Here is a 26230-nt window from a genome sequence, read left to right on the forward strand (position 1 = left end):
ACAGCTGCCAGCAGGGCACGTGGGCTGGGCAGGACAGAGTCTGGAGTGGGAGGAGGAGTGGAGAGGGAGGAGGAAGAGCAGGAGGAGAGGGTGGGGGTTGGGTGAGGCCAGGGGAAAGAGGCTGTGAAAGGAAGCCTGAGAGAGAAATGGAGCAAGAAGCATCTTTAAAAACCAGGCACCCAGCAGTGGGGGAGAAACACAGGAGGGGCATGCTTAGGTCCCCTGGGGACCCTCAAGGGACAACTAACCCAACAGAATAAAACTTCTGGCAGAGTTGCCTGTCAGGAAAAGCACAAGGTGGCAGGTGTTCTAGGAGGGGAGCCAGCAGAAGAAGGGGTCCCACGTCTGAGGAACCCAGGAGGGCTTCCTGGAGAAGGTGTCTACAAGCGAGCTGGGCCCAGGTGAAGAGGACAGAGCCGGTGGGCCTTGGCGCTGGGGTTCTAGGGAGAAACGCAGGCACAAGTTGGCAGCTTCTGCCTGCAGGGACTTCACTGCTCAGAAATGAAAATGATGGACCAAGGTGGGGTCTCAGCAACCATGACGGTGTGCCAGGAACATGGCCCCACTTACTCCTGCGGGTGAGACATAACTGTGCCTGCTTTACAAACGAGGCAGAGGCCCAGCCGGCACCCTGCTGGCAACAGCTGTGCTTGGGCACCAGCCCACACGCTCACCTCAGTCAGCCCCCTGCCTGGGTTGCCCAGAGATCCCCCTGCCAGGCACACCCCAGAGCTCTCAGCCCTGCCTGCAAATACCAACTTGTAAAGCCCTTCCATCCTTTTCTTAATCTCCCCGATCCTGTGAGCTTCAAGCATGAAAACACAGTGCATGTCATACACGGGGAAAGCGGGTCAGCTGAAAGCAACCTCATTCCCTGACACTGTCCACCCATGCGAGCCCCCGGGACAGGGCCCAGAGCAGGCATGGTGGGCAGCCAGGAGGGTGGGGAGCAGGACCACTGTGGGCACCAGGCCTTGCTGGTGGAGTGCTGGGCCAGTGGCCCGTCTGTCCTTCCAGAGGCGGCTGCCTCAGCTCCGTGACTCCTGACCCAGCACAACCAGCCCTCACAGGGCCTGCAAAGACATATTCACACAGGCCTTGGGCCAGGACAAGCTGTGGTCCAGAAAGTCAGGTCAGGCCAGGCCTGCCACTGGAAAGAAGGGACAGCAAGGGCTGGAAGATGGGCAGTGAGGGGGTGGCCTGGGAGGGCGCCAAGGCTCCAGATCACAAGGGTCTAGGAAGGGAGGCGGGACACCTGGCAAGAGCTGCAGGGGCCAGGCCAGATCCCTGAAGGAGCCGCGGCTCCTCAGGGCAAGCCAGGCCTCCTGTACGCTGTGTGTCCTTCAGGCCTGGAGCGAGCTGGCCAGCTCCTGGGCTCTCTGCTGCCTGCCTGCCTCCTCCTGGGGCCCCCTTCCTGTCTCTCCCTGACCTCAGGAGCCTGGGGGCTAAGAGGGCTCCAAGGCAGGGAGGAGGGCAGGGGTTCCCATACAGGCCACGAGGGTTGAAGGTCCCGCCCAGGCTGTGGGGGCTGAAGGTCCGGCCACTGGCAAGCTGAGGCCGGCCCAAGCCTTCTGCTCTCAGCATCCTGCCATGGCCGGGGTCCGGGGGGCGGGATGAGGGCCGAGGGAGCTGAGATGCTGGCTTGAGCAGGGAGAGCGGCAGGGCCCGTGCTCGAGGGTATGACGGGGATGGACCTGGTGTCCAGCAAACCTGAGGACACCAGGCAGGGGTGTGCTTCAGAAGCCCACACGGGGCTGACAGGGGCCAAGGAACTACTTGCTAACGGGGTTTTTTAAAAGTAACACAGGAGCACACACAATGGAACCCCAGGATCCTGAGTTTCCAGGTGTAAATGAACATGCCTACATACGTGCCTATGTATAGAACACCAAAAGGAAACAGCAAAGCGGGACGGCGGCTGCCTTTCGCGGGAGGATGACGACTGGCTTGCGTCCCTCTTTGGAATTTTCGACACTCTAAATAGAAAACACTGTGGAGGGCGTCCCAAGGTTCCGCTGGAGTTGGTCCTCCTAAGATCATTGCTTCAACTACAGCACATGCAGGGATACGGGGAAACGCCGCCTCCTAATTTGTAAATGTTGATGTAACAAGTGATGTGTTAAGTGATGACGGTTCGTGATACGCCTTTATTAATACTAATCATTTTCAAAACCCATGGAATTTCTATAATGCATTAAACACCTCTGTGAATTATTCAAAGTATACAGAATTATACAAAAGCGAAGAAGTACATTTCTGATAGCTTATTTAAAGACTTGGTGTGTTTTTATTATTCAAAGCTTTGAGACTTTCATGCGTATAGAAATGGATGAATGTGATCTGAGAAGCGGGAAATCCAGAAGGAGCGCAGAGCAAGCCTGGCGCAGGGCCCCAGAGCGGCGCAGGCTGTGAAGACAGGCGGGTTGTGCAGGAGGAGGAGGAATCGCCGGGCTAAGGCTGAATCAGACAGGTAGCGGCTCGCTGCTGGGAGAGGCTGGCGGACATGCGTAGGCCGCACTGGGTACAGCTTTTGTACAAATCAAAGTTGGTTTTCAGTTCTATAAAGACACGCAGAGGCTGCAGACTGTGGGTGGTTTAGACGCCCGTTCCAGACCATAGCAGTCCCAGGTGGGGCCCGTCTCTGCCTGTCCTGACCTCCCACAGCCACCGCCCCCTCCAACCTTCCTGAAGCAGCCACATGCCAAGACGGGGCCACGAGGCCTCACCGGGGCCACAATGCCACGCCAGGTCGACGGCACCATATTCACAAACGGGAGGTTAGCTCACTGGGGCAGTGATGAACAAGCCGTTGTCACCCTGGGTTTCCAGCTGCTGGAGGTCCACGTGGGGCCACCGCCACCCTGAGGGTCAACATGTAACACCTCGATTTCTGCTACCAGACCCTGCTCACCCGAGGACTCTTCATGTCCACAACGGTGGACCCAGTCCTGCTGCACCAGCAAACCAGAAGAGCGCCTGCTGGCTCACAGGACGAGGGTGTGGAGATGTGGCCGGCTCCCGGCTCTCCTTTCCTCTTCTAGTCTGTCTACCTTGCCTTGTGCTGGCCTCTGGCTGCTGTCCCACCGCGCAGCCTGGCGGCTTGGAAGGCACCCCTGCCCCGGCCCCACATGGACTTCAGTCCTCCCCAGGCGCTGCTGCCACTGGACACACTGACACACGCCTGCGGCCACAGCCCTTGTGGAACGAAGCCCAAGTTGCCACAGACAGAGGCCGAGAAAGTCGGCGCACCGGCCCAGGGCCTTCCATACCCAGAGTCCAGGGCTGCAAAGCCACATAGGGTTGGCCCAAGGCTGAGAAGCCTCAGGGGGTGAAGCCTCAGGACAGCCCAGTGCACCTCCTTCCTGCCTGGCCCTCCACACCATCCCCTTCGCAGAGCTGCTCCTTTGCCGAGGGCTACGGTCGGATCTCCCCGTGGGAGGAGACAGAGCCAGAGAACAGTCGCACACAGGACCCACCTTGAAGATGAGGCAGTCGCCCGGGTGCTCGGCGTACAGCGAAGTCAGCCGGTACTGGTTCTCTGTGGTGATGTCGATCTGGTAGCCGGTGAGCGTGTAGCAGGCCTTGCGGAACTCCTGGATCTTGGTCTGGAAAACCTCCTTGAGCCGCTGGTTCTTCAGCTCGGCGCTCTCCACCTGCTTCTTCAGCTCTGCGGGAGGGAGGGAAGGAGACAGTGAGTGCAGCACCCGGCCGGAGGGGTGGGGAACCAGGAGTGGCCAGGGCAGGGAGGAGGCTGAGTACAGGCGGGAGTGGCGGCTGCCCAGGGACACAGGAGGCCCCCATGTCACACTAGCCAGCCTCCATTGGCACGCATGAGAGAATGAGTGAGGGATGAGCTGATAAAGGCTGATCCTCTGGTGGTGGTGATGATAAAGTTACTGCATTAAGAATGGTAACTCTGAGAGCCAGACTACGAGCAGCCCAGGAGGGACCAGCCCTCAGCCGGCAGAATGACACCTGGAGCCACCCAATCACTGCCAGGAAGCCGCAGGATCAGGCATGACTCAGGGGCGCACCTGCCCCAACGCTCCAGCGACTTAGGCGAGAACCTGAAGAGTAGCTGCTGCTGAGGATGTGGGTCCCAAAGTGAAGGCCTGGGCCGCCACACCACCCAGCGATCCTGACCATCTGTTCCCAGGCTGCTGCCTGGGTCCTTTCTGGGGTTGGACACCTTCCCCGCAGGAGCCAGCACCGAGAAACGGGGAGGCAGGCAGGAAGCCACCTGGACATTCCGGATCCTATTGCCCCGGGGCTTTACCTGCCAGCCACCTCTGAGGCCAGGTCACTCGTGAGACGAGAGCCGGCACCCCCAGGCCCACTGTCCCCAACATGGCTCTAAGTGACCATTCAGGGTACAGTCCTGCGCCCCGCCCCCGCCCCCCGCTGCCAGGGTTTACGGTTGCCTGGGGAGGAACTACTGAGCAGAGCCATCAGGAGGATAACAGCGATTATCATGAATCTCTCACCCGAAAGGCCTTCCAAGTAATTAAACCTCGATTTATCCTCACCGTTAATTATTAGGACTGGCTCCACTTAAATGCACACAGAGCCGTCCCCTAGGCTGGGTGCTTCCCAGCAGTGCTGTCTGGAGCTGGCGCTGGGGAGCCCTCCAGGGGCCTGGGACCACTCCAGGCGGGGCCGGGAGCCCGGTGGACCCTATCCTGCAGGTCACAGGAGATGGGCCAGCTGCCAGCCTCCCTCCACTATGACGAGGGACTGAATCACAGGACTGGTGTAGGTACCCGCATCCAGGCACAGGATGGTCAGCTCCCTGGCTGGGCTGAGAAAGAGGATATTAAAGTCAACCATAGCCACAAGGTTGGAGAGAACAAGGGTTCCAACCCCAGGCAGTGCCCGGGGGAAGGCTGGTCCTGAGTTAGAGATGAGTCTGAAGGCCCCAGGACGGGTGTGGGGTCCCCCACAGCCCACTCTGGGGGAGTGTGAGGAAAGGTACACATGTGAGTGCCTGCTGGCCAGGTCACAGCGAGTGAGGGACGGGCTGCCGGGGAGTTTGTGTACAGCGGCCAGAAGAGGCTCTGATGGGCCAGTTTAAGGCAGACGATGCAGTCCAGGTTGCTTCCTGGAGATGATCAGGGACAGGGGAGCCAAGTGCAAACGAGAAGCCCTGAAGTCTACAGAGAAAGATGGAGAATGCGGGAGGGGCCGCGGGTCCAGCTCGGCTCTGCCTCCCCGACCTGTGACCCTGAACCTACCCCTTCACCCCATCTCCCAGGTCCTCTGTCTGCAACACGGACACAGGCAGGCAGCTGCCTTCAGAGGCAGTGAGCCAGATCACGCACTGGAGGCCACTGCCGAGAGTGCAGGGCCGCTGGGCACCCCCGACGGCGTGAGCTCAGTAGAGCAGCCCGTTCCATGTGCAAATGCACTCACCGCCTGGCTGTGACAGCTACGAACACGATCCAATCCCCAGTCCACACACGAGGACACTCAGGCTCACAGAGATTTGCCGCTTGGCTGCAAGAGCAAGGGCGCCGCCTGCCATGGGTTCTGGAAGGAGCAGCAGTGCAGGGCCCATGTTAGTGGCATCCGGATGTCAGGGACTGGGAGGAGACGGGGCCTGTACCACCGCGGGCCTGTCAGCAGAGGGGCCCTGGCGCCCGTCCACCTGTGGGATGGCAGCCTCGGCACTGATTCGGCACTGATTCGGCCCTGGCCCCGACCTGGCCTCCTCCCTCCGTCGCCGGCAAAGACGGCCCTGGGGGACGTTGTTATTCCACAGCCCTGCCCCTCCGGCAGGAGGAGGCCCGGGGCCCTTGATGAATCAGGCGACGAAATCTGAAGGTTAATTGGCAGCTCTGACCCCAATATTCTTCCCTGCGTCCCTCGGCTGACCCTCCCGAAGACGGGGCTGTCGGTAGCAGGAGTTCCCACGTGCGGAAGGAAGAACGCAGAGACCACGTTTCAGAGGCCATATTTCACTCTAACACGGCCCATGCTGCCTTTGATAGATCTCAGACGTCCAAAGGGGAATAATTAGATTTTGGTAATAAATGCAGCCTGACCTTGGAGGAGGAAAGAGCCCTGTTTTCCGATAGACCTCAAAGCCGCCTGTGCCGCTCACAGACCTCTGGAAGCTCCGGGGCTCCCAGCTGCATGGCCCACCCATGGCAGGTTGGCATGAGGTTCCAGGGTGAGGAAGGTGGTGTGTGGGGCCCCCTCTCAGAGGCGAGACCACCACCCATACAGCTGGGAGCAGCGGGGACCGCGCATTCACTCCTGGCGCCACTCTCTCGCCCTCTGACAGCCAAACCCAGGGCCCTGGAGGGGAAGGGTCCGTCCTCCATGCCACACAGACCCTCGGAAGCGAGGTGGCCTGACCCTGGTCTCCAGTCCAGGTAGGGAAGGGTCCATCCTCCAGACAAGGCTGCCTCGACGGAGTCGGTTCAGCTTGGGGCAGATCAAGCCAGCGTTCTGACCCCCCTTTATCCCTGTAGTTCAGTGGCTTACATAAACGTGAATGAATAATTCACACAATGCTTTGGATAAAATAAATAAAAGATGGGTTTTCTGTCTCGGAGATGTCATTGCTTTCTTGCCGGTTGCTCTCACGTGGTCTCCTCCAAAGTGAGCCAGGAGCCCGGGGTTCCTCTGGACGGGGTTCTGTGGACCTGGATCCTGGGCAAGCTCCTCTCAGAGACCCCAGAAGCCAGTGGCCGAGACCCCCGGGGTGAGAAGCGACAGCCCTGTGCCCAACCCTGGCCCTAGGACCACAGAGGCACCGCCCAGGCTGTTCTCAGGCCCGACCTGCGACAGCAGTGCATGGGCTGAGGCGAGGCAGTGGTGCGGCCTGCAGCGCTCCAGGCCCCCGTCCCCCGCCCAGCCCGGCCTGCTGTGTGCTCATGGCCTGCGGTGCCAGGGGTGCTCAGGGATGGAGCCCAGCTCTGCAGCCCTGCTCTCTGGGGTGGCCCCACCAAGGCTTTTAGGCCCTCCCCACTGGCCTCCAGAGTCACCCCAGGCTTAGAGCCAAACCGCAAGGAGGCCCTGAGCCCAGCCCACCCACAGCCCTGGCTGTGGTGGAAGGTGGGCTTCCCTGCCCGGGGATGTTGAACTCTGGCCACACGGAACAGGAGCACCTGCCTAGGAAGCAGCAGCTCCCCTCTGCCTGGACGCCGGCCCTCCTCGGGCCCCTCCTCCACACCCCTGGGACCCCTGCTACCTCTAGGAGGTACCTGCTACCACCCTGCAGGGACGCAGGGGCACACGCCTGGTGCTGATGGGTTCTCAAGGCCTCGATGAGGGGCAAGAGAGGAAGGAGAACAGCAGGTGTTCAAGTGGGAGTCAGAGAGGACGCGGCGGCGGCTGCCTAGGGTGCGGCCCAGTGGGGCGTCGCAGGGGGCCAAAGGCATCCATGACGCTGGTGCCTGAACAGCTACCCCCTCACCACCTTAGCCCCACACCTGCCTCCTCCTGGAATCACAGGAAGCAGCTGTGAAGAGGACAGAATAAAAATACATTGTGCTCCATTACGTAAAGGCTAGCTAGTGGGGAAGAGCGGCTTTACGGCACTGAGGGCCGGGATGTCAGGATAAAGGAGCGTTTACAGCACGTATCTCAAGAGGTCCGGTTCACAGCCTGAAACACGGAGACTGCTTCTACCTTGGCAGGGCAGGGAGAGCCAGCACACAGCTGTGGCCTACAGGGATGGGGACAGAGATGCCAGGGCCCAGGCCTTTCAGAAGGAGGGAAAAGGAAAACGCAGTACTTTTCTCTACATCCTCTTCACTCCTTCCAGTGTTACGGGGCACATGCAGACGACAGCAAGCAGAGAATCTTTCCAAGGTACCAACAGATCTCAGGAGTGCAGCCCCAGGGCACTGCCTGTCCACTTCCGCCCTTCCCTGGAGCCTGAGCTATACCCACGCTGAACCAGGCTGGGCGGGCTATGTGAGCCTCAGGGTGAGGGGAACCCTGCCCCAGGCTCCAGCCTTGCTGCATGTCCTGCAGTGGGAAGGGGACCCAGCAGCCCCCTAGCTCTGTGGGCCTGGACTCTGTGACCTCCCTCTGGGACCTCTCCCGTGAGTGAGGCCGGCCTGACCCCCTTCTGTGTCCTGGGATGATTTTAAGAGCAGTCTGGGGCTGGGCACGGTGACTCACACCTGAAATCCCAGCATTTGGGAGGCTGAAGCAGGTGGATTATCTGAGGTCAGGAGTTCGACACCATCCTGGCCAATACTGTGAAACCCTGTCTCTACTAAAAATACAAAAATTAGCTGGGTGTGGTGGCGCACACCTGTAATCCCAGCTACTCGGGAGGCTGAGGCAGGAGAATCACTTCAGCCTGGCAGGCAGAGGCTGCAGTGAGCTGAGATCAAGCCACTGCACTCCAGCCTGGAGTGCAAAAAAAAAAAAAAAAAAAAGGATCCTGGGCCTGGCTGTTTACCAAGCACCTGCAGACACCCACAGGCACTGGGCAGCTCTGCTCCAAGGAGGCCGGCTCCTGCACAGCTGAGGTAGCCGGCCCACGTGGGAAGACATCACAGTGGGAAGAGACGCCAGCCCTGCTGCTTCCACAGGGTCCCTGAGCCCCAAGCAGCCTCTTCCCAGGCTGGCCTTAGTTCTCTGGGCTGACACCACTCCTGCTAATCCATCCAGTCCCTGTCCAGGCAGACAGATCTCCACGCTCCCACATCAAGACTCGAGCTGGAGCAGGGCTCTCTCCTGGGGTATTCACGCCCTGCTGGGTGCCTGGCCTGGCAGTTGCGGCAGCTGCATCTGGCCCTGGCCTGACTTGGTCCCAGCTCCACCCCAGGCCCTGAGCCGCGCTCCCTTCCCCAGCTGCCTCTCCTGCACCTGGCTTCTCCATTGCGCCAGCCTCTGGCTCCTGTTCTCCGCATGCTCTTTTCCTGCAGGGCGTGGATTGTGGCGCCCACAGAGCTGTTTCAGATGCCTGGGCCTCAGGCTCTTTCCCTGTGGTGCACTCTGAGCTCAGGTGGGCTGGGCCAGGGCTGTGTGTCACTATCACACCTGAGAACCTGGAACATGGAAGTGGGTGATGGGCGCATGCTGAACACGCAGGTGAGTGAAGCCGCCATCCCCTACAGCCCTGAGCTCCCGTCCCTGAGCAAGCTTCACCGTCAGCTTAACCACAAGCAAGCACACATACAGCGGACGGGACACATACACCCACAGCTGAACGTCCGTTTATCCCCGAACACGTGTGCGTCTGTCCCTGAACACCGTGTTCATCTCTGAACATACAGCCTTCCCATGGCCTCAGAAGAAAAGCCCTTAAAATCAAGGCAGGCCCAAGAGAGGCCGTGCCACAGCCCCGCCCGCAAGCCTCCACTTCCATCCCCGCTGTGGCTGACAGGGTCACTGTGAGAGCCGGCAGCCTCCAGGGCTTCAGCCTGTGAGGGGACGGTGAGGGTACCTATGGCCTCAGAGCAGCTCCCAGCTGCTCAGCCCTTGCCATGCCCCCATCCCCACTATCTCCCCACCGCCACCACCTTGCCCCTGTCCCACGGTCCCCCAGCTCTTGTCCCTGACCTGGACAGGTGCCCCAGTGAGGAGCTGGCCTGGGTCTGGGCCCTGCACAGCTGCCACCGAGGACCCCAAGTCCCAGACTCCACAGTAACGCTCGGTTTAGGAAGCGGAAGCAGCTTTTGAAATTTTCCTTTGGGGACTCAGGGCAGAGCCATTTTTCTTCCTAAATAGTGAATAAAATACAGTTAACCAATGTTGGGATTTTCAGGCTTTAAACAACCCACAAAAAGGGACTAATATTTCACCATTAAACAAAACAGCCCCCGAGGCCCAGGCCAAGCCAGGAGGATAACTCTACTTGGGGCAGGCCCGGCCCCACTGCTGACGCCGCCACGTGGCCAGGAGGAAGGAGTGATTCCAGGCTCCACACGCTGCCTGTGTGTTCACAGACAAGTCACCTCACCTCTCTAAGCCCCCTTTCCTCCCTGGGTGTGGTGGGAGCGGGGCTAACGTCACCTGCCCCCGGGTCAGTAAGACAGTGGAGGCGAAAACCCTCTCGGCAGTAACATGTTTCTCATAAAACACATCCCTGTGCCGTCAACAACCCCTCGGCCGTCTACGTACATCACAGGTGCTCGGTGCGGGATCTGAGCGGTGGGCCTGAGTCCAGGTGTGGAGTGAGGGGACAGTGTGGTCTGGGCCGCAAGGATGCCCAGAAGGTCACCCGGGTGTGGTCCGGACTGACCCTGGAGAGACAGGGCGACCGCCCCGACACCCCCAGAGTATGGCACAGAGTCTCCAGGAGGAGGCGGCCTGTGGCCCCAGAGCTCAGGAGTAAGTCTGGCCAGGGCCACCCTGCAAGGGTGAGATGAAGGCTCTCGGCAGACACGGGTGGCCAGGCAGGACGTTTGCCCATATACGGTCCCAACGATGTAGCCTGGCACAGCCTGGACACAGCACCTTTTCCAGCTCAAAGGTTGGGATTCCAGCATGACAGGCCCAGCAAGTCTGTCCCGGCTGCTGCAGCCGGAGCTGTGGGCTACCTGGCTTGGGGTTGCAGCAGCCCCCCAACTCTCACAACCACACCCTTCAGCAGGTCCCTGATGGCGTGAGACAGGGAACATCGTCTGGAACCCCGCACAGCTGAAGCCACCTCCACCTCACCTTCAGGGCTGATGGGTAATTTGGCCAGATGCAGAATTCCAGGCTGTGTACACCCCGCCTTGAGTTGTGTTTGTCTTTTTGAGATAGGGTTTCACTCTGTCGCCCAGGCTGGAATGCTGTGGCACGGCTGTAGCTCTCTGTAGCCTCGACCTCCTGGGCTCAAGCGATCCTCCCACCGTAGCCTCCCAAGTAGCTGGGACCACAGGAGCACGCCACCACGTTGGGCTAATATATATATATATCTTTAGGGTCTTTCTATGTTGCCCAGGCTGGTGTTGACCTGTGGGCTTCAAGTGTTCCTCCCGCCTTGGCCTCCCACCGTGTTGGGATGACAGGTGTGAGCCCCACAACAGGCCTCTCCTGCAGTGCTGAAGGCATCGCCCTCCAGTCTCAAGCACTCAGCGCTGCTGTGGAGAAGCCTGAGGCTGTTCTGACTTCTGGTCTTTTACAAGTGACTGGTTCTCACTCCCTGGAAGTGGTGGAGCTGTGTCTCTGTTCTCAACGTTATGAAACTCCCCCAGCACGCGTTTCTCTCATGACCCCCCGACACAGCCTGGCTCCCCCAAGTGTCTATTTCCCGTCTCTCTCATTAGACATCTCCCCGGCAGCGGCTGGGCGCCTGGCAGGAGCAGCAGCCCCAGGGGGTCCTGCCGGACTGCTTCTTTTGGAGGCTGCCAGCATTGGCATCTCCGTATCTTCCCTCTGGGACAGACGGGTCTGACGGGTCAGAGATGACTCTCAGACGCTCAGTGCCACTGGGAACACAAGGCAGGAGGGAACGTGCCTGGACTGGGAGCAGCAGGACCAGCCTCTGAAGGTGCCTGGCACTGGGGTGGTTTACTAGTGGGTGACGCATGGGCCTCCACATTAGGCCCAGGCCTGACCTTGACGAGAGACGACCAAGGATCCCCTGCACACTGTGGACACAGGAAGCCAGTCAAGGTCCAGGGCTGGGTGAGCCGCCCGAGTGTCCCTGCAGCAAGCACTCTGGGCCCTGGCAGGCACTGGCAGCCACGGTCCTGCCCAGGCCCAATGCTGAGCCATGCTTCCTGGGACTGAATCATTCATGTCTTGCAAACTTCTAAACTATTTCAGTTTTACATTTTTAAATATTTAATAATTAGACATCAAATATTGATGCAATTTTATTAGCAGCCATGGGCACGGGGCGCTGCTGTGGTTATGGCTGTGGGATTTGTATCCGGGTCCTGGCTGTCTCTGCAAGAGACTGTAGGAGGTGGGGACGCACCTACGGACTGGCCGGGGGCCCCAGGACGTCACACCGTGAGAACCATACCCCAGCATGGCCCGTAGCACACTACTCGGCTCATCTCAGGGACTGCCTGCCTGCCCCAAATCCAAATTCCCGGAGACCGGCCTGAGTGGCTGGCTGACATCACGGCTCCCAGGAACTAGCTTTGGTAACAGGAGGAAGGGACGCCACCTCCTGCCAGCCAGGGCCTGCTGCTGCCCCAAGAAGATGGTCGCTTCAACTCTGCTGGTGCCAGAGGGCCCTTGAGACGCAGCCTCCATGACGAGCCATGAGTCCTCCTGCTGGGCAGAAATTGCACACTCTGCACCAGCGAGGAGACAGTCGCCCTGGAACTCCACATGGAGGAGCCGCTCGCAGGCCCGCCGCCTGGCAGGCGCTGCCTGGGTGAGCTGTGCAGCTTTCAAACAGGGCACCTCTGTGTGATTAACGACTCACTCCAGCAAGCAGCTTGTCACCTGGCACAAAATGATGTGAAAAGACACCAGCAATTACAGCCCACCAGATTACAGGGTGGGAGAGTCCCGGGGTGACGGGCGGGCACGGATATCATATTTGGAGAAGACTCCTCTCCCACCACTGAGAACAGAGCAGCTGAACCCCAAGGGACAGCCCCCCCAGCACCAGGCTCCACAGCCCCCATGGGGTCCTTTGGCAGCAGAGGCCCAGCGGAACCTTTAGCAGGAGGGACATTGGCACCGGTGTCAGTGACCCTCCAGACACCCTGCATATGTGGGGGGATGTGGCACCTGCTGGATAGACATGGAGATGCCTGCAGGAGGCCAGGATCCAGCTCCACAGCCTCTGGCCAGCAGCAGATAAGCCACCCTGGCACCAGGACTATAGGGAGGGGTGGTCACTGCAGCCATCCGACATGTCAGCACAGGGCCACCTCTGGGCACCAGCACTGTTGACGGAGGGGATCCCTCAAGCACCCGCCAGGCACCAGGCCGCGGGGCCAAAGCTGGAGCCCACGCTGAGCACTGCCCTGTGGGCTGAGCAACTGCCTCCATCAGTCATTTAGGCTTCAGTTCAGAAATGCCTCCCTGGGCCACCCCCACTGGGGATCCTCTGGGCACCCCACATTTGCTTTCTCCCTAGACCTCACGAGTATCTGAGTTCATCATCACCTCCAGATGAGGCCCCTCTTGAGCGTCCCGACCCTCCCCAGTCTGGCGCCACCTCCAGATGAGGCCCCTCTGGGGCGTCCCGACCGTCCCCAGTCTGGCGTCAGCCTCCCCTCCACTGCCCGCAGAATCCAGACAGCCTGCATTGCAGCCCCGGTGGCTCTGCTGTGTCCTCAACCAGCTGCTTCCCTCTCAGCCTCAGCTTTGTCCTGGGGGAGAGGCCACTGGGGCCTGCTCTCCCTCCCACCATAGCAGCTGTCAATCATGAAACCCTCATGGTGTCAGCCGAGGGCTCCCCCTCCCCTCCACCCCGAGAGCCAGAGCGCCCTGTGAGGTCCTGGGTTGCTGACCCCACACCAACCCCCGGGACACCAGGGCCATCTCCAGGACCAGGGAGAGCAAGGGGCCTGGCTGCCTCTGCAGCTCCTAGATGAGGCTCCTCTGGGGCGTCCCGACTTCCCAGTCCGGCGCCACCTCCAGATGAGGCCCCTCTGGGGCGTCCCGACCCTCCCCAGTCCGGCATCACCTCCAGATGAGGCCCCTCTGGGGCGTCCCGACCCTCCCCAGTCCGGCGCCACCTCCAGATGAGGCCCCTCTGGGGCGTCCCGACCCTCCCCAGTCTGGCGTCACCTCCAGATGAGGCCCCTCTGGGGCGTCCCGACCCTCCCCAGTCCGGCGCCACCTCCAGATGAGGCCCTTCTGGGGCATCCTGTCCCTCCCCCCTGGACTGGGTCTGCACCTCTGGTGCACGCACATGCCTTTCCAGCTGAGGCCACCTGGGCAGGGCCACCTCTCTCACTGTGTGAGCTGCCTGAAGGCAGGGGCTGGGCCTCAGCCGTTCAACCTGGCCCTCCGTGCAGCTGCAGGGCAGAAGTGGTGGGAAAGGGCTGGGCTCCACATCCCCTCGGACACTTGGTGGAGGTCTGGGGGGCTGACGGGAACCATGGCCAAACCCGGAAGTCTGCAGGAGCACAGGGAGCTGTCGGGATAGTTTCCTCCTGACCCGAAACCCTAAAGTGGGGAAAACTGGGGTGGCAGGGGTCCAGATGGCGGCAGAGGCCCTGCGTGTGGGTACAGACCCCAGAACCAGCCAGCTCTGCGTGTGTTAGCAGTGGAAACCGCGCGGTCAGCCCCGTTGACTGGATGAAAGATGGCCATCTGAGACACGGACAGCAAATGGGGCATGTCTTGGCTCAAAAGGAAAACTTAATCTCTCCTTTTCGGGAACATGAGCTGAGAAGCTCTGGTAAAAGGAAGCGGTTGGGGTCAGATGTGACTCCTCCTGTTAGGGTGAGGTGAGGCAGGTGCAGGCACCAGGAGAGATGAGAACCGGTGGCCACTGCAGAGGTCCCAGGCCCTGTGCAGAGATGCCAGCCCAAGGAGGGCAAGGGGTGCCCATCCTGTCATGGCTCCTCCTGGCACAGGCAGGGCTGCAGTCCCTGCAGCCGATACAGCAGAGCCACCGGAACCCTGTGCTTCCTGTCCCTGCACCAGTGGGGGAACGGTCTTCAGAGCACTTCCCTCTCATCCCACTGGCTCCAGGCAGACCCAGCCTCACAGGCTCACAGCCAGGGCCCCTGTGCAGTCAGGGAGCCCATCGCGCACATACCTCCCAGAGCCAGAAACACTCCAGAGGGAGCAGTGCACCACAGCGACATCACAGCTGAGCCAAGATGTGACCACAGAACACGGCCACCTCATCTGTTTCTGGAAGCTTCCTTCCAGGAACTTGCCCAGCAGCAGGTCCGTGGAGAGAGGCCTGGGGTGGCAGTGGCGAGGTCCTGGGAAATGTGGGGGTGGGGGCTGCATGGGCTCTGGCCGCTTTGCATGCCGCATGCATTATTAATTTCCCACAGAGGCTTGCAGAACCTCAGCTCCCAGGCAGGCGAGCCCTCTTTGAGAAGAGGGAAGCCTTTCCAGAGCTCATCTTTTATTGACTAGGTCATTTTCGAGTCAATCTGTCTGCTTTCGGCAAGACGAGAATTTTAAATCTCCTGTCTCTTTTCCTCTTTTTGAGATGTGGCAGTCTATGAAAACCTGCTAATGTAGGCAGCGAGGCCTCGGATTCCGGATGTAATGAGCTCTTCAGATGGCAGGAGACTCGGGAAGGGGACACAAACTGGTCTGGTAATCGGAGTAGCCAAAGAGACGGCTCTGGAAGGAGCGGGGCGAGGAGCAGGGTTCCAGGTGGGGTGGCACAGGGAGGACCCGAGTGCTGAGGAGCACTCCACTCGGAGGAGGGGCCTGGGGTGGTGTGGGGTGGGGGGCCCATCAGGGCAGGCTCTGCGGGAGGAGGAATCCGCGGGTGCACGCCCGGCCTGGAGAAGCGAGCGAAGGGAGCGGGAACTGTTGGGGGAGGCTCTCTGAGGCCAAAGGCTTTACCTTCTAGGAGCTGCTGCAGCAGCCAGGTCCCTTGCTGTCCCTGGTCCTGGAGATGGCCCTGGCGTCCCGGGGGTTGGTGTGGGGTCAGCAACCCAGGACCTCGCAGGGCGCTCTGGCTCTAGGGGTGGAGGGGAGGGGGAGCCCTCGGCTGACACCATGAGGGTTTCATGATTGACAGCTGCTATGGTGGGAGGGAGAGCAGGCCCCAGTGGCCTCTCCCCCAGGACAAAGCTGAGGCTGAGAGGGAAGCAGCTGGTTGAGGACACAGCGGCGCCGCCGGGGCTGCAATGCAGGCTGTCTGGATTCCACGGGGAGTGGAGGGGAGGCTCCCTGGCTGCCTCTGCCATACAGACTTCACCCTGATGGGAAGAACTCTGCAGGAAATGCCACAGACTCAGTCACGCCTCCTCACAGCTCCTCCTGGGCCCTGCTTGGAGCTCTGGGTGGCCACGCTGGAGGGGGCACACGCCACATCCTGCTGGACGCCACGCAGGGGGAGGAGAGGGGAGACGTGCTCCCAGGGCGGCATGGGCAGGTCTCCCTCACAGGGCACCTGCCCACCTCTCCTGCAAGCCCAGGCACCACGTCCAGGGCCCAGGCCTGACCCCACAACGGGGGACATACTCTCCACTCTGCCACGCGGCCTGGCTGGCTCTTCCCAGCCCCCGCCTGGCCAGTGCTGGCCTGGAGGCCTCAGGACCTGGGAGTCGGAAGGAGGAGATGGCACTGTGATGGGCGGCGGGAGACCACACATGTATCAGGAGGCGGTGGCTATGCCTAAGCCCCCAGGACCACACATGGAAAGGGCCTCTGCAGATGTGTCCAGGGCAGGGATGGTGAGACGGCGGATGTTGCTGTATTATCCTGGTGGCCCACTACAATCACACGGATCTTCACATGTCAGAAAGGGAGGCAGGAGAGTTGGCTAAAGATCTGAAGATGTGTGCTCCGGCTCCAAGGGTGGAGGAAAGGCCGTGTGCTGAGGCACGTGGGTGTCTCCGGGAGCCAGAAAAGGCCGGATGTGGATTCTCCCCCGAGCCTCCGAAATGAACAGGCCCTGATGACCCCTGGCCTTTAGCCCCGGGAGACGTGTAACCTTCAGAACGTAAGATCACATGGTGTTCAGTTTTTGGTTTGTGTGTGTGTTTTTTTTTTTTGAGACAAGGTCTCGCTCTGTTGCCCCGGGTAGAGAACAGCGGTGCGATCATAGCTCACTGCAGCCTTGACCTCCCAGGCTCAAGCCATCGTCCTGCCTCAGCCTGCAGAGTAGCTGGGACTACAGGCAGGCGCTACCACACCCGGCTAGTATTTTTTTTAGAAATGAGGTCTCGCTATGCTGTCCAGGCTGGTCTCAAACTCAGCCTCGGGTAATCCCCCGCACCCAGACCTCCCAAAGCGCTGGGAGGACAGGCGTGAGTGCCGCACCGGCCCCGCTGTGTTGAGTAACTCAGTCAGTGCTGGTTTGTCGTGGCAGCAACACGAGCCTCATGCGGTGTCATCGAAGGATAGTATGGGTCCCCGGTTTTCCAGAGCCGAGCCCTCCTCCCTGCCGGGCCACAGAGCAGCAGGGACTGGGATCTCACTGGGAGCAACCCTGGTGCCAGGGTCCTGAGAAACACGGCTCAGCTATTCATTCACTCAGCAGGTACGTGTGGAGAGGTAGTGGGTGCCTGGCATCACCCCAGGCCCTGAGGACACAATATGGATGCACACATTAACCCCCTGCCCTAATGGATGCTGCTTTCCAACTAGGGAGACAGATAAAGAATCAACTAGGTGCAACAGTAGCACCTCGGGGCAGAAGTGCTACAGAGAACCACAGCAACGAGGGGCGGGGAGCTGGGACCGGGAGGGCTGCGGTCTGAAAAGGCGTCCTAGCAGCACCTTGCTGGGAAGCAGACCTGGGGCAGACTCAGGAGAAAAGCTGCACGCTTCCTGGGACAGAAAGCTGCAGGGCCAGGAAACAGTGAAGGCAGAGGTACTGAGGCAGTACATGCTGAGGACTGTCAGGGACAGTGACGAAGGCCCTGGCAGGCCGACGCAGGACGTATGTGGAGTGGTCTTCCAAGGCGGGCTGGAGGACGCACGCTGTCTGGCTCCAAGTCTCACAGTCAGGGAAGGGCCGATGGCCGGCTGCGTGGGACTGCTGAGGGGACAAGCACATGCGTCGCCGGCACAGAAGACGGCCAGACCGAAATGTTCAGTGTTGGGTGCTTTTCAAAACACAAGCGAAAGCAACTCCATGGGGAAAGAAAAGTCTTTTCAACCAGCAGGGCCAGAATGACCCGATGTCCACACGGAGACGGTGAGAAGTAGATCCCTCCTCACACCACGCACACAACCAGCGGGATAAGGGGCTTGGTCTGAGGCGACTGCAACACTGGGGTCAGCAGGGAAGTCTCGGGACAAAGCACAGCTGCCATCACTCCCACAGGAAAAGGTGACGCATTGCACTTCAGCAAGATTTAAAACTTTGCTTATCAAAAGAAAGCATTAAGAAAGTGATCAGATGACAATCCAGTCAAAAAAGGGCAGGGATCTAAGTAGGTATTTTGCCGAAGATGACCTAGGAGTGGCTAACAAGCCGCGTCAGTGCCCATCATCCTTACCTGTGACGAAGTGCAGGCATCCCCACACACACTTCACACCCACCAGAAAGACAGACGCTGCCAACGCCAGGAGGGTGTGGGGCCCCAGGAGCCTCACGTGGGACATGCAAAGGTGTGAACCCACCTTGGAAACCGTAAGGCAGCTCCTCTCAGAACCTGGCAGCTCCTCTCCTCCCTAGAGCCTGGAAATTCCCGTCTTGCCTGGAGAAGCGAACAGCATATCCACACAAAGACTTGTACCCAAACGTCCACAATGTCCACAGCATGATTCACGACAGCCAAAAAGTGGAACCACCCAGAAGTCCCTCAGCTGAGGAATGGATGAGTGAAATGTGGTCCGTCTGTGCAAGGCAGGACACTCAGCGGTACAGAGAGAGGAGCAAGACCCACGCCACGGCACGGTGTGGGGGGAGCACGCTGGCGGTACAGAGAGAGGAACAAGACCCACGCCACGGCACGGTGTGGGGGGAGCACGCTGGCAGATATAGAGAGAGGAACAAGACCCACGCCACGGCACGGTGTGGGGGGAGCACGCTGGCGGTACAGAGAGAGGAACAAGACCCACGCCACGGCACGGTGTGGGGGGAGCACGCTGGCAGGTATAGAGAGAGGAACAAGACCCACGCCACGGCACGGTGTGGGGGGAGAACGCTGGCAGGTATAGAGAGAGGAACAAGACCCACGCCACGGCACGGTGTGGGGGGAGCATGCTGGCGGTATAGAGAGAGGAACAAGACCCACGCCACGGCACGGTGTGGGGGGAGCACGCTGGCGGTATAGAGAGAGGAACAAGACCCACGCCACGGCACGGTGTGGGGAGCACGCTGGCGGTATAGAGAGAGGAACAAGACCCACGCCACGGCACGGTGTGAGGGGGGGAGCACGCTGGCGATATAGAGAGAGGAACAAGACCGATGCCATGGCATGGAGGGGAGCACGCTGGCAGTATAGAGAGAGGAACAAGACCGACGCCACGGCACAGTGTGAGGGGGGAGCACGCTGGCGATATAGAGAGAGGAACAAGACCGATGCCATGGCACGGGGGGGAGCACGCTGGCGGTATAGAGAGAGGAGTAAGACACACGCCACAGCTTGGCGAAGCGGGGCGGGGGGCCTGGGAGCCATGCCCAGTGGAGAGTGAGCCCTCGAGGAAGGGACTCTACTAAGACAGCTCCTCAGACCCTCCAGGCCCTGTGTGGGAGTCAGGAGCTACTCAGGCCAGGCCCGGCGGATGGTCACTGGCGGGACGATGAGTTCATGTCCTGCCCTGCGCTGTGGGTGTCTTGTGGCCTCCCTGCAGCTCCCCCCCGTCACGCGTAGAAAGGACACTACGTAGTCCCGATCCCACGACGGGGGCCAGGCTGGGCTCTCAGGAGCTCCACTGCATGAACAGCCGGAGCACCCCCACTCGCCTCCCAAGCACGACCCTGGCGCATCTCCCGAGCCGGCGAGCACCAAGGCTGGGGCTGGCGGAGGACGCGGCTTTTCGGGCATCCTCCTGTCATCACTGCATCGTTCAACAGTAATGTGCTCCACTCCCCACTGCGGTTTTCCTCCTGCTTTTCCGGGACGAGGATGCCCACAGCCCGCCTCAGGGCAGAGGCAGGTTGGCTCCCCTCCCTGGTCCAGGTGCCCAGTTCCCTCCAACCATGTGCCCCCAGGGCTGGGCATCCAGGCGATGCTCAGAACACACGCGGACAGAACCGCGTGGGCTTGGCGCCGGGGTCCAGTGAGGGAGCCGCGGCATGGAGACACCCGCCCTGCACCACCAGCACGTGGGCCTCCCACTCAGCTGCCCACCAAGCATGCAGACCACCCAGCCCTCCCCACATGGGCTGTGCTCACAGGAGCCTCATGACAGCCTGGGGCAGGAGGGACCACACCCTCAACCAGAGAAAAGGACACAGGGGCCGAGACAGGGCTGGGTACCCACCCCAGGTGAAGGGCGCTCCTCCCCTCCAAACAGCCGGAGCTCCCAGCGGCGCCGCCCCACCCCGACCTCAGCACCGCCTGGCCGGGGCTCAGGGGAAGCGCCTGTTGGATGTGTCAGGCACTGAAGAGCTCCCACTTCAATCAGGTTTAAATGCAACTGTGAAGAAATCCCTAAGTGGGTACTTGGCTTGAGTTACCAGCAAAGTTTACAGACGTGCCAGAAAGAAAGAGGAGAGGAGAAGGGTGAAGCGGCGACGGAGCTGCTTGCTGCAGCTGGGAGCATAGCACGAGCAGGAGGGCTCAGCAGTCCCTGTGGCCGGCACACGCTGCCCGGGGCACGGACCGTGTGGCTGTGCACAGCCAGGACAGAGAAGGCATCCCGGGCACTTCTGTCACACACAGCAGGAAGGGTGGGGATGCCTGGCTGTGCCAGGAACACTCTCACCCTCTCCGGTTCCCCAGGACGACAAAGCCCCAGAGCAGTGGAGAGAAGGTCTGGCGGCGATGGAGGGTGTCCCTGACTCTGTTGCAACAGGCCCCACCCTGCGGTTCAGCCTTCAGCCCAGAGCCCAGCAGACTAGATGTGGGCTGGAGAGAGGCCCAGGCAGCACTGTGTCCCTACAACCTGAATTCTAGGCCCACATATCACACCCCATCTCGCAGACCAGCGCCTCCGCCCAGTCCACGGCCAGCGCCCGACTCAGCCTGCCCCAGACCGTGCTCCACTCTGCAGCCAGGCCACCTTCCAAACAGAGAGAATGCCTCCGCAGCTGTGTGTGACCCTCAGGACGGAGCCCAGAAGCCCCACGGTGGCCCAGTGGGAACCGCCCCAGCCTAGTCACTGGCCCGGCTGCAGTGAGGCCCACTTGTGTCCCGGCCCTAGGACCCCAGCCCCAGTGCAGTCCCCTCCCCACACCTCTGCTGACTTCTCACTGGTGCTGTAGAACCTGGTTCTCTAGGAACGTCTGTCTGAATCCTCCCTCGGCTCCGTCTTGGGCCCCCAAGCACATTTCCAACACTCAACCGCACTTGTGCCACTGGGGACGGTGCTTCAGCTCTCCGCGCTGCCCGGGAGCTCCGAGGCCCAGGCTGGGCTCAAGGCACGGGGGGTACCCAGTCCAGGGAGAATCTGTTTGCAGGCAGCCAGGTGGGTGTGCCTGGCACAGCGGGCGGTACCCTTCCTCTGCCCTGCTCACCTGCAAACCCTGTGATTACATCACGATTCCTTTACAGCTCTAGTTACACACCTAATTAATGGGGCTGCCCTTTAGTACCTGACACCAAGAACAAACAAACAGTGTGGAGAGAAGGGCCCAGGGCGTGGTAACTGGAGCGCCAGCCAGCCTTCAGCAAAGCCACTGTGCTCTGAGACCACGGCCCCTCCTGGACTGCACTTGGGCCCATCTAAGGAGACCACAGCTCCTGGCCCCAGGGTGAATGGTGCTGTGGCTACTCCTGGCTCCAGCAACCCCTCCCCTCCCTCCCCTCTCTACAGGGCGCCTCTTGAGCGCACAGGGTGAGAGCACGTGGCAGGGCAGGGACGCTGATCCTTCCAACACCTGTCCTGTCTCTGGGTCACCCCAGGCTCTGGAGGCTCTCGCCAGCAGGGCAGTTCCCTCAGGCCCAGGCTGCCGTGATCTGGCCTCTCCCCAGTAAGGACAGGGACCTCCTCCCATCATTCAGAGTCTGCAGAGATTGTCCGCCTGTTACGCTCACCTTCGGTGCGGGGACAGATGCTCACACTGCCCGAGGACCTGGGCCGGTGGTCCCGTTTCTCAGATGGGGAAGCTGAGATGCAGAGAGAAAAGGGCCCACCCAGACCCCCAGCTGTTACGGTGTGGAGCCGGACTTCCATCCAAGCCTTCTGACCTCAGGCTCCCAGGCCGTCCAACACGGCTGCCCTGGCCTCAGATGCCCACACAGTGTGTTGGAGCCAGGAACACCTGCGGCCTGCAAGGTCTCCCTCCGCCTTCTCTCCGTGACCTGGTGCAGGGGGTCCTGCCTGGCCTAGAAGGCAGAACTGTAAAGTCAAGCCTGCAGTCCTCGCTGGGGACCTACCACACAAAGGGAGGACCTCACTGGGGAACAGGCTCATTGGGAGCCACTTTTGTTTCTCTACCCACGAGCCTGGCTCAGCTTCTACCAAATGGGCTCCTGCACAGGCCCAGGCCAATGGGCTCAGGCCACAGCCCCCATCATCGCCAATCCCATCACGCTGAGCACACGTCACGGGCCAGCGGTGCCTATGCTACAAACATACCCTCCACAATGACCATGATTGGAGGGTGCCACATGTCAGAGCTGAGAGAGTTGAGCCTGAGGTCACACGGCTGCTGCTACAGAGCTGGGACCCTGGAGTGGCTCACGGCCCGAGTCCAGGACAGCTGACGGTGTGTGGCAGCCACTCCTCCACCAGCTCAGGAACAACTCTGCTTTGGAACTGAAATTTAACTTCGATCCACAAAAAGAAACTGCAGATGACTCTGGTGAGGGAGCTGAAGTTGCAAAGTGCCCAGAGTGGGAGGGCAGAGTCAGCCTTACTCACACTTCTCCTCTGGCCCACCCAATGCTTATAGAGCACCAGTGACACGGAGGTCCCCAGGAGGGCACACAGCAGGGCTGCAGCAGCGTTAGGAGATAGGATAACGACGCGCGGAACTGTGTCGCTCGCACCCCGTAACGTCCCACGAGCACTGTGTCGCCTGCACCCCACAAGAACGCACGGGCACTGTGTCGCCCGCACCCCGTAATGTCCCACGAGCACTGTGTTGCCCGCACCCCACAAGGACGCACGGGCACTGTGTCGCCCGCACCCCGTAACGTCGCACGGACACTGTGTATCCATTTAACAACTGACAGGAAAAACCCTAATCTTCATTGACTGAATAAAAGACTCATGGGATATCCAGTCCGGACAGAAAAGGGTGCAGACTCACATTCCCTGTTCCTCCTGTGAAGCTCGGCTCTGAGCCCTGGAGATGACGCAACAGGCAACCCAAAGAGAGGGCGGGGAGGTGGGAAGAGGGTGGAGAGGTGGCCTGGAGCCAACAGTGGGGACTTAGGACCCCCGCCCAGCAGAAGGCAGCCCAGGTGGCACACTGGAGCCTGCAAAGGGAATCCCAGCACGCTGCATGTCTGGGAGATGGTCTCAGTGAGGGAGGCAGCCTGAGACGCCCTTCTCTGCTCAGACACAGACGCTGGAAAGCCGAAAATTCTTCTACTAGATTAACCTATAACTCTGGCATCATTTCAGTAAAAAATAAAACCTTGATGCCTTTTTCTTGAACATGACAGAGTAATTCTTTTTTTTCTTTTTGGAGACAGGGTCTCGCTCTGTTGCCCAGGCTGGAGTGCAGTGGTGCAATCTTGGCTTACTGCAACCTCCACCCGCTGGGTTCAAGCAATTCTCCTGCCTCAGCATCTATAGCCCCTGTAGCTGGGACTACAGACACCGTCCCGCCATGCCCGGCGTTTTGTGTTTTTAGTAGAGACAGGGTTTCACCATGTTGGCCAGGCTGGTCTTGAACTCCCGACCTCAGGTGATCCACCCGCCTCAGCCTCAGTGCTGGGATTATAGGCATGAGCCACTGTGCCTGGCTGTGACAAAGTAATTCTAAAATTAACTTAGAATAATAAACAGGTAAGAAAAACCTTTAAGGAAAAAAAAGGATAATTGAAATAAAAAGGAACAAAAGATCTGAACACAGACCCGATTTTGCGTAAGTTTTAATAAAGACAAAGGCATAAAACAACGGGGAAGAAAGGGTTCTGTGATAAATGGCCCTAGGGCAACTGTTTCATGATCTGGAAAAAAGATCAATTTAGATCCTGACCTTATACCATTCACCAAAATAAGTTTCAAGTAGATTAAATCTTTAAATATAAAAATAAGCTCAAAGAGCCCAGAAGAAAATAGAATTATTTATCAAATCACTAAAGTACTTTCTAAGTTTAAAAGCAATGGAATTAACAGATAAGAGAGGAGATGAGGGGTTCGGGTTCTGGGAAAGATGAAGAAACCGATCAGCCCTGTCTCTGCCTGAGGCAGCTCTGACCGTGGAGGGAGTGCAGCCAGTAGCCGGCTACAGACCTGGTGAGCCACAGGCTGCGGGTGGGCTGAGGTCTGAACCCAGAACCGCTAGCACCGCCAGCCCAGCGGTGAGTGCCCTGCTTCCAGCTGCAAGAGATGTGAGGTGGACCTGGCGGCGCCGCGCCTTCACTGCACTGCATCCCGTGAGCCACGAAGGCAGTTTTCATTCACGCAGACCTCCCACGCCTCACCTCAGCAGCTTGCCGTTGTCAGCGTGCTGTGGTCTTAGTGATGCCTATGGATTTCATCTTCAGGAGGGTGAACAGAAATGGCACGTTTTTAATTTCAGTTTCCACATGTGCACTGCTATTGTGTAATAGTTACAGAACTACACAGACACACGTACATATTTCCCATAAAGTGAGCTCAGCAAGGTTGCAGGATACAAGAGTCACACACAGAAATCCCTGGTGAACTCACTCGACTCGTTTTTATCTTGTGATTTTCGACACAATCACGCCACCTGTGAAGAGGAAAAGGGTCGGTCCTGCCTGTCCAGTCCGTGGGCCTTCGACCTCCTCACCCTGCTGCCCATCTGGGGCTCCGGGACATGGACCAAGGCGGTGAGAGGGAAGGCCTCTGCCTGACGCGCCGTCTCCCAGTCCCTCACCCGCCAGGTCTGCGGTGAGCTGCACGGTTCCTGCAGATGCTCTTCGGCAAGCTTGGGGGTTCTCGGCTTCTCCTGGTTTGCTGAGTTTCCCCACGAACGCGTGTTGGGTCTCGTTGAATACATTTGTGCATCCGTTGGTTTGGCCACGTAATTTTTCCTTTTGGCGCGTAGGCGTGATGGATTGCACCAGCTGACGCTCAACACCAACCCAGCCTTGCACTCTCAGAAAACAGAAATGAGCGCGGCGGTTTTCTTCAGTTTCGTCACCGGTTTTGAAGTTGGGGTAAGTGCTTGCTTCGCGGAGTGAGTCGGAAAGTGCTCCCTCCTGTTTTCTGGGAGAGTTTTGGTGAACTGGTGCTAAGTTTTCTTTAAGTCTTTGGTAGAATGCACCAGAAAACCATCTGGGCCTGGAGACATCGTTTTTTTGGAAGCTTTCTGATTGTGGATTCAGTTATTTAATGGATTAATGAGACAATCTGTTTCATACTGTGTGAGTTCTGCAGTCTGCGGTTGAAGCTTGCTGGAGATTTCTGTCACTGGTTGGGTGTTTGCCCTGGGTGCTACCCAGTTTGGACTTGGGGACCCCTAAAACCTGGGAATGGGCATGAGATGCACACAGCTTGTCAAGAGAAGCCTGAGAAGCAGTGGGGGAAATTCTGTCTGTCTCCATCCTCGTCTGCCCTGGCACCCGGGCAACCCCACGCTCTCCCATCCTGGCACCCAGGGAATCCCACGCTCTTCCGCCCTGGCACCCAGGCAACCCCGCACTCTCCCGTCCTGGCACCCGGGCAACCCCGCACTCTCCCGTCCTGGCACCCAGGGAATCCCACGCTCTTCCGTCCTGGCACCCAGGGAACCCTGCGCTCTTCCGTCCTGGCACCCAGGGAACCGCGCGCTCTTCCGTCCTGGCACCCGGGGAACCCTGCGCTCTTCTGCCCTGGCACCCAGGGAATCTTGCACTCTTCCGCCCTGGCACCTGGGCAATCCCGCACTCTTCTGCCCTGGCTCCTGGGGAATCCTGCGGAGGCACAGCCACAACTGGACAGATGCCTAGAGCCCTAGAGTGGGCCCGTCCCTCCGGACAGGGTGCGTGGAACACCTCCTGCCCTGTTCCTCTGTGGATTGTGGCTGGCGTTGGCCGTGAAGGTGGCTGTGGCCGTGGGACTGACTGCACAGCACAGTGGGCAAGCCTTGCCTGGCTCTGTGGCCAGAGGGCAGTGAAGGGACCCCTGGGTCACCTGGGAAGTGCGGGGTGCTCAGAGGGGCTCTGGAAGGTGCTGTCTAAGCTGGGCATGAGGCTCTGACCCTAATCAGCACTCCATGGGTGTGAGAGTTGGACTGTGAGCTAGACCATGCCAGGACCCAGCCAGGGCTGTGGAGGGCACAAGGTTCGATGGCCTGGGAAACTCGGCAGAGACCTTGAAATGGAACTGCCATCAGGAAATGCTGAAACCAACAGAAATTTACATTCTCCACAGAACTTAAGAAAGACCTAGAATCTCAGGATATTCAAAGCATCCAGAATGCAATCTAAAATTAAGCAGCATGAAAAGAACTGGGAAAACACAAACCTGCCAGGAAAAA

General features: G+C 59.6%; 3 protein-coding genes across 20 annotated transcripts in view; 1 reads left to right on the top strand and 2 right to left on the bottom strand.

Moving 5' to 3' along the window:
* NUDT1 (nudix hydrolase 1) overlaps window positions 1-26230 on the top strand; it is a 1171653-nt gene that overhangs the window by 806450 nt on the left and 338973 nt on the right. The window lies entirely within an intron of this gene.
* Window positions 1-26230, bottom strand: part of PSMG3 (proteasome assembly chaperone 3) — a 585180-nt gene that overhangs the window by 349204 nt on the left and 209746 nt on the right. Inside the window, exon 1 of one of the 5 annotated variants that reach the window (XM_050784299.1) lies at window positions 3117-3120. The exons of the other annotated variants lie outside the window; for them this stretch is intronic. The gene's annotated coding sequence lies outside the window, so the exon portion shown is untranslated. Of the gene's footprint in view, window positions 1-3116; window positions 3121-26230 lie in introns of those variants that run through there. 5 annotated transcript variants of the gene reach the window in all.
* MAD1L1 (mitotic arrest deficient 1 like 1) overlaps window positions 1-26230 on the bottom strand; it is a 423851-nt gene that overhangs the window by 81948 nt on the left and 315673 nt on the right. For 12 of the 13 annotated variants that reach the window (XM_050784233.1, XM_050784234.1, XM_050784232.1 and 9 more), the window contains one exon: window positions 3477-3667. In XM_050784233.1, the coding sequence (XP_050640190.1) occupies window positions 3477-3667 (191 nt within the window). Of the gene's footprint in view, window positions 1-2747; window positions 2862-3476; window positions 3668-26230 lie in introns of those variants that run through there. The other variant, XM_050784235.1, reaches the window with a different exon arrangement.

This window comes from Macaca thibetana, chromosome 3 (genome assembly GCF_024542745.1).
Source record: "Macaca thibetana thibetana isolate TM-01 chromosome 3, ASM2454274v1, whole genome shotgun sequence".
Classification (NCBI taxonomy): Eukaryota; Metazoa; Chordata; class Mammalia; order Primates; family Cercopithecidae; genus Macaca; species Macaca thibetana.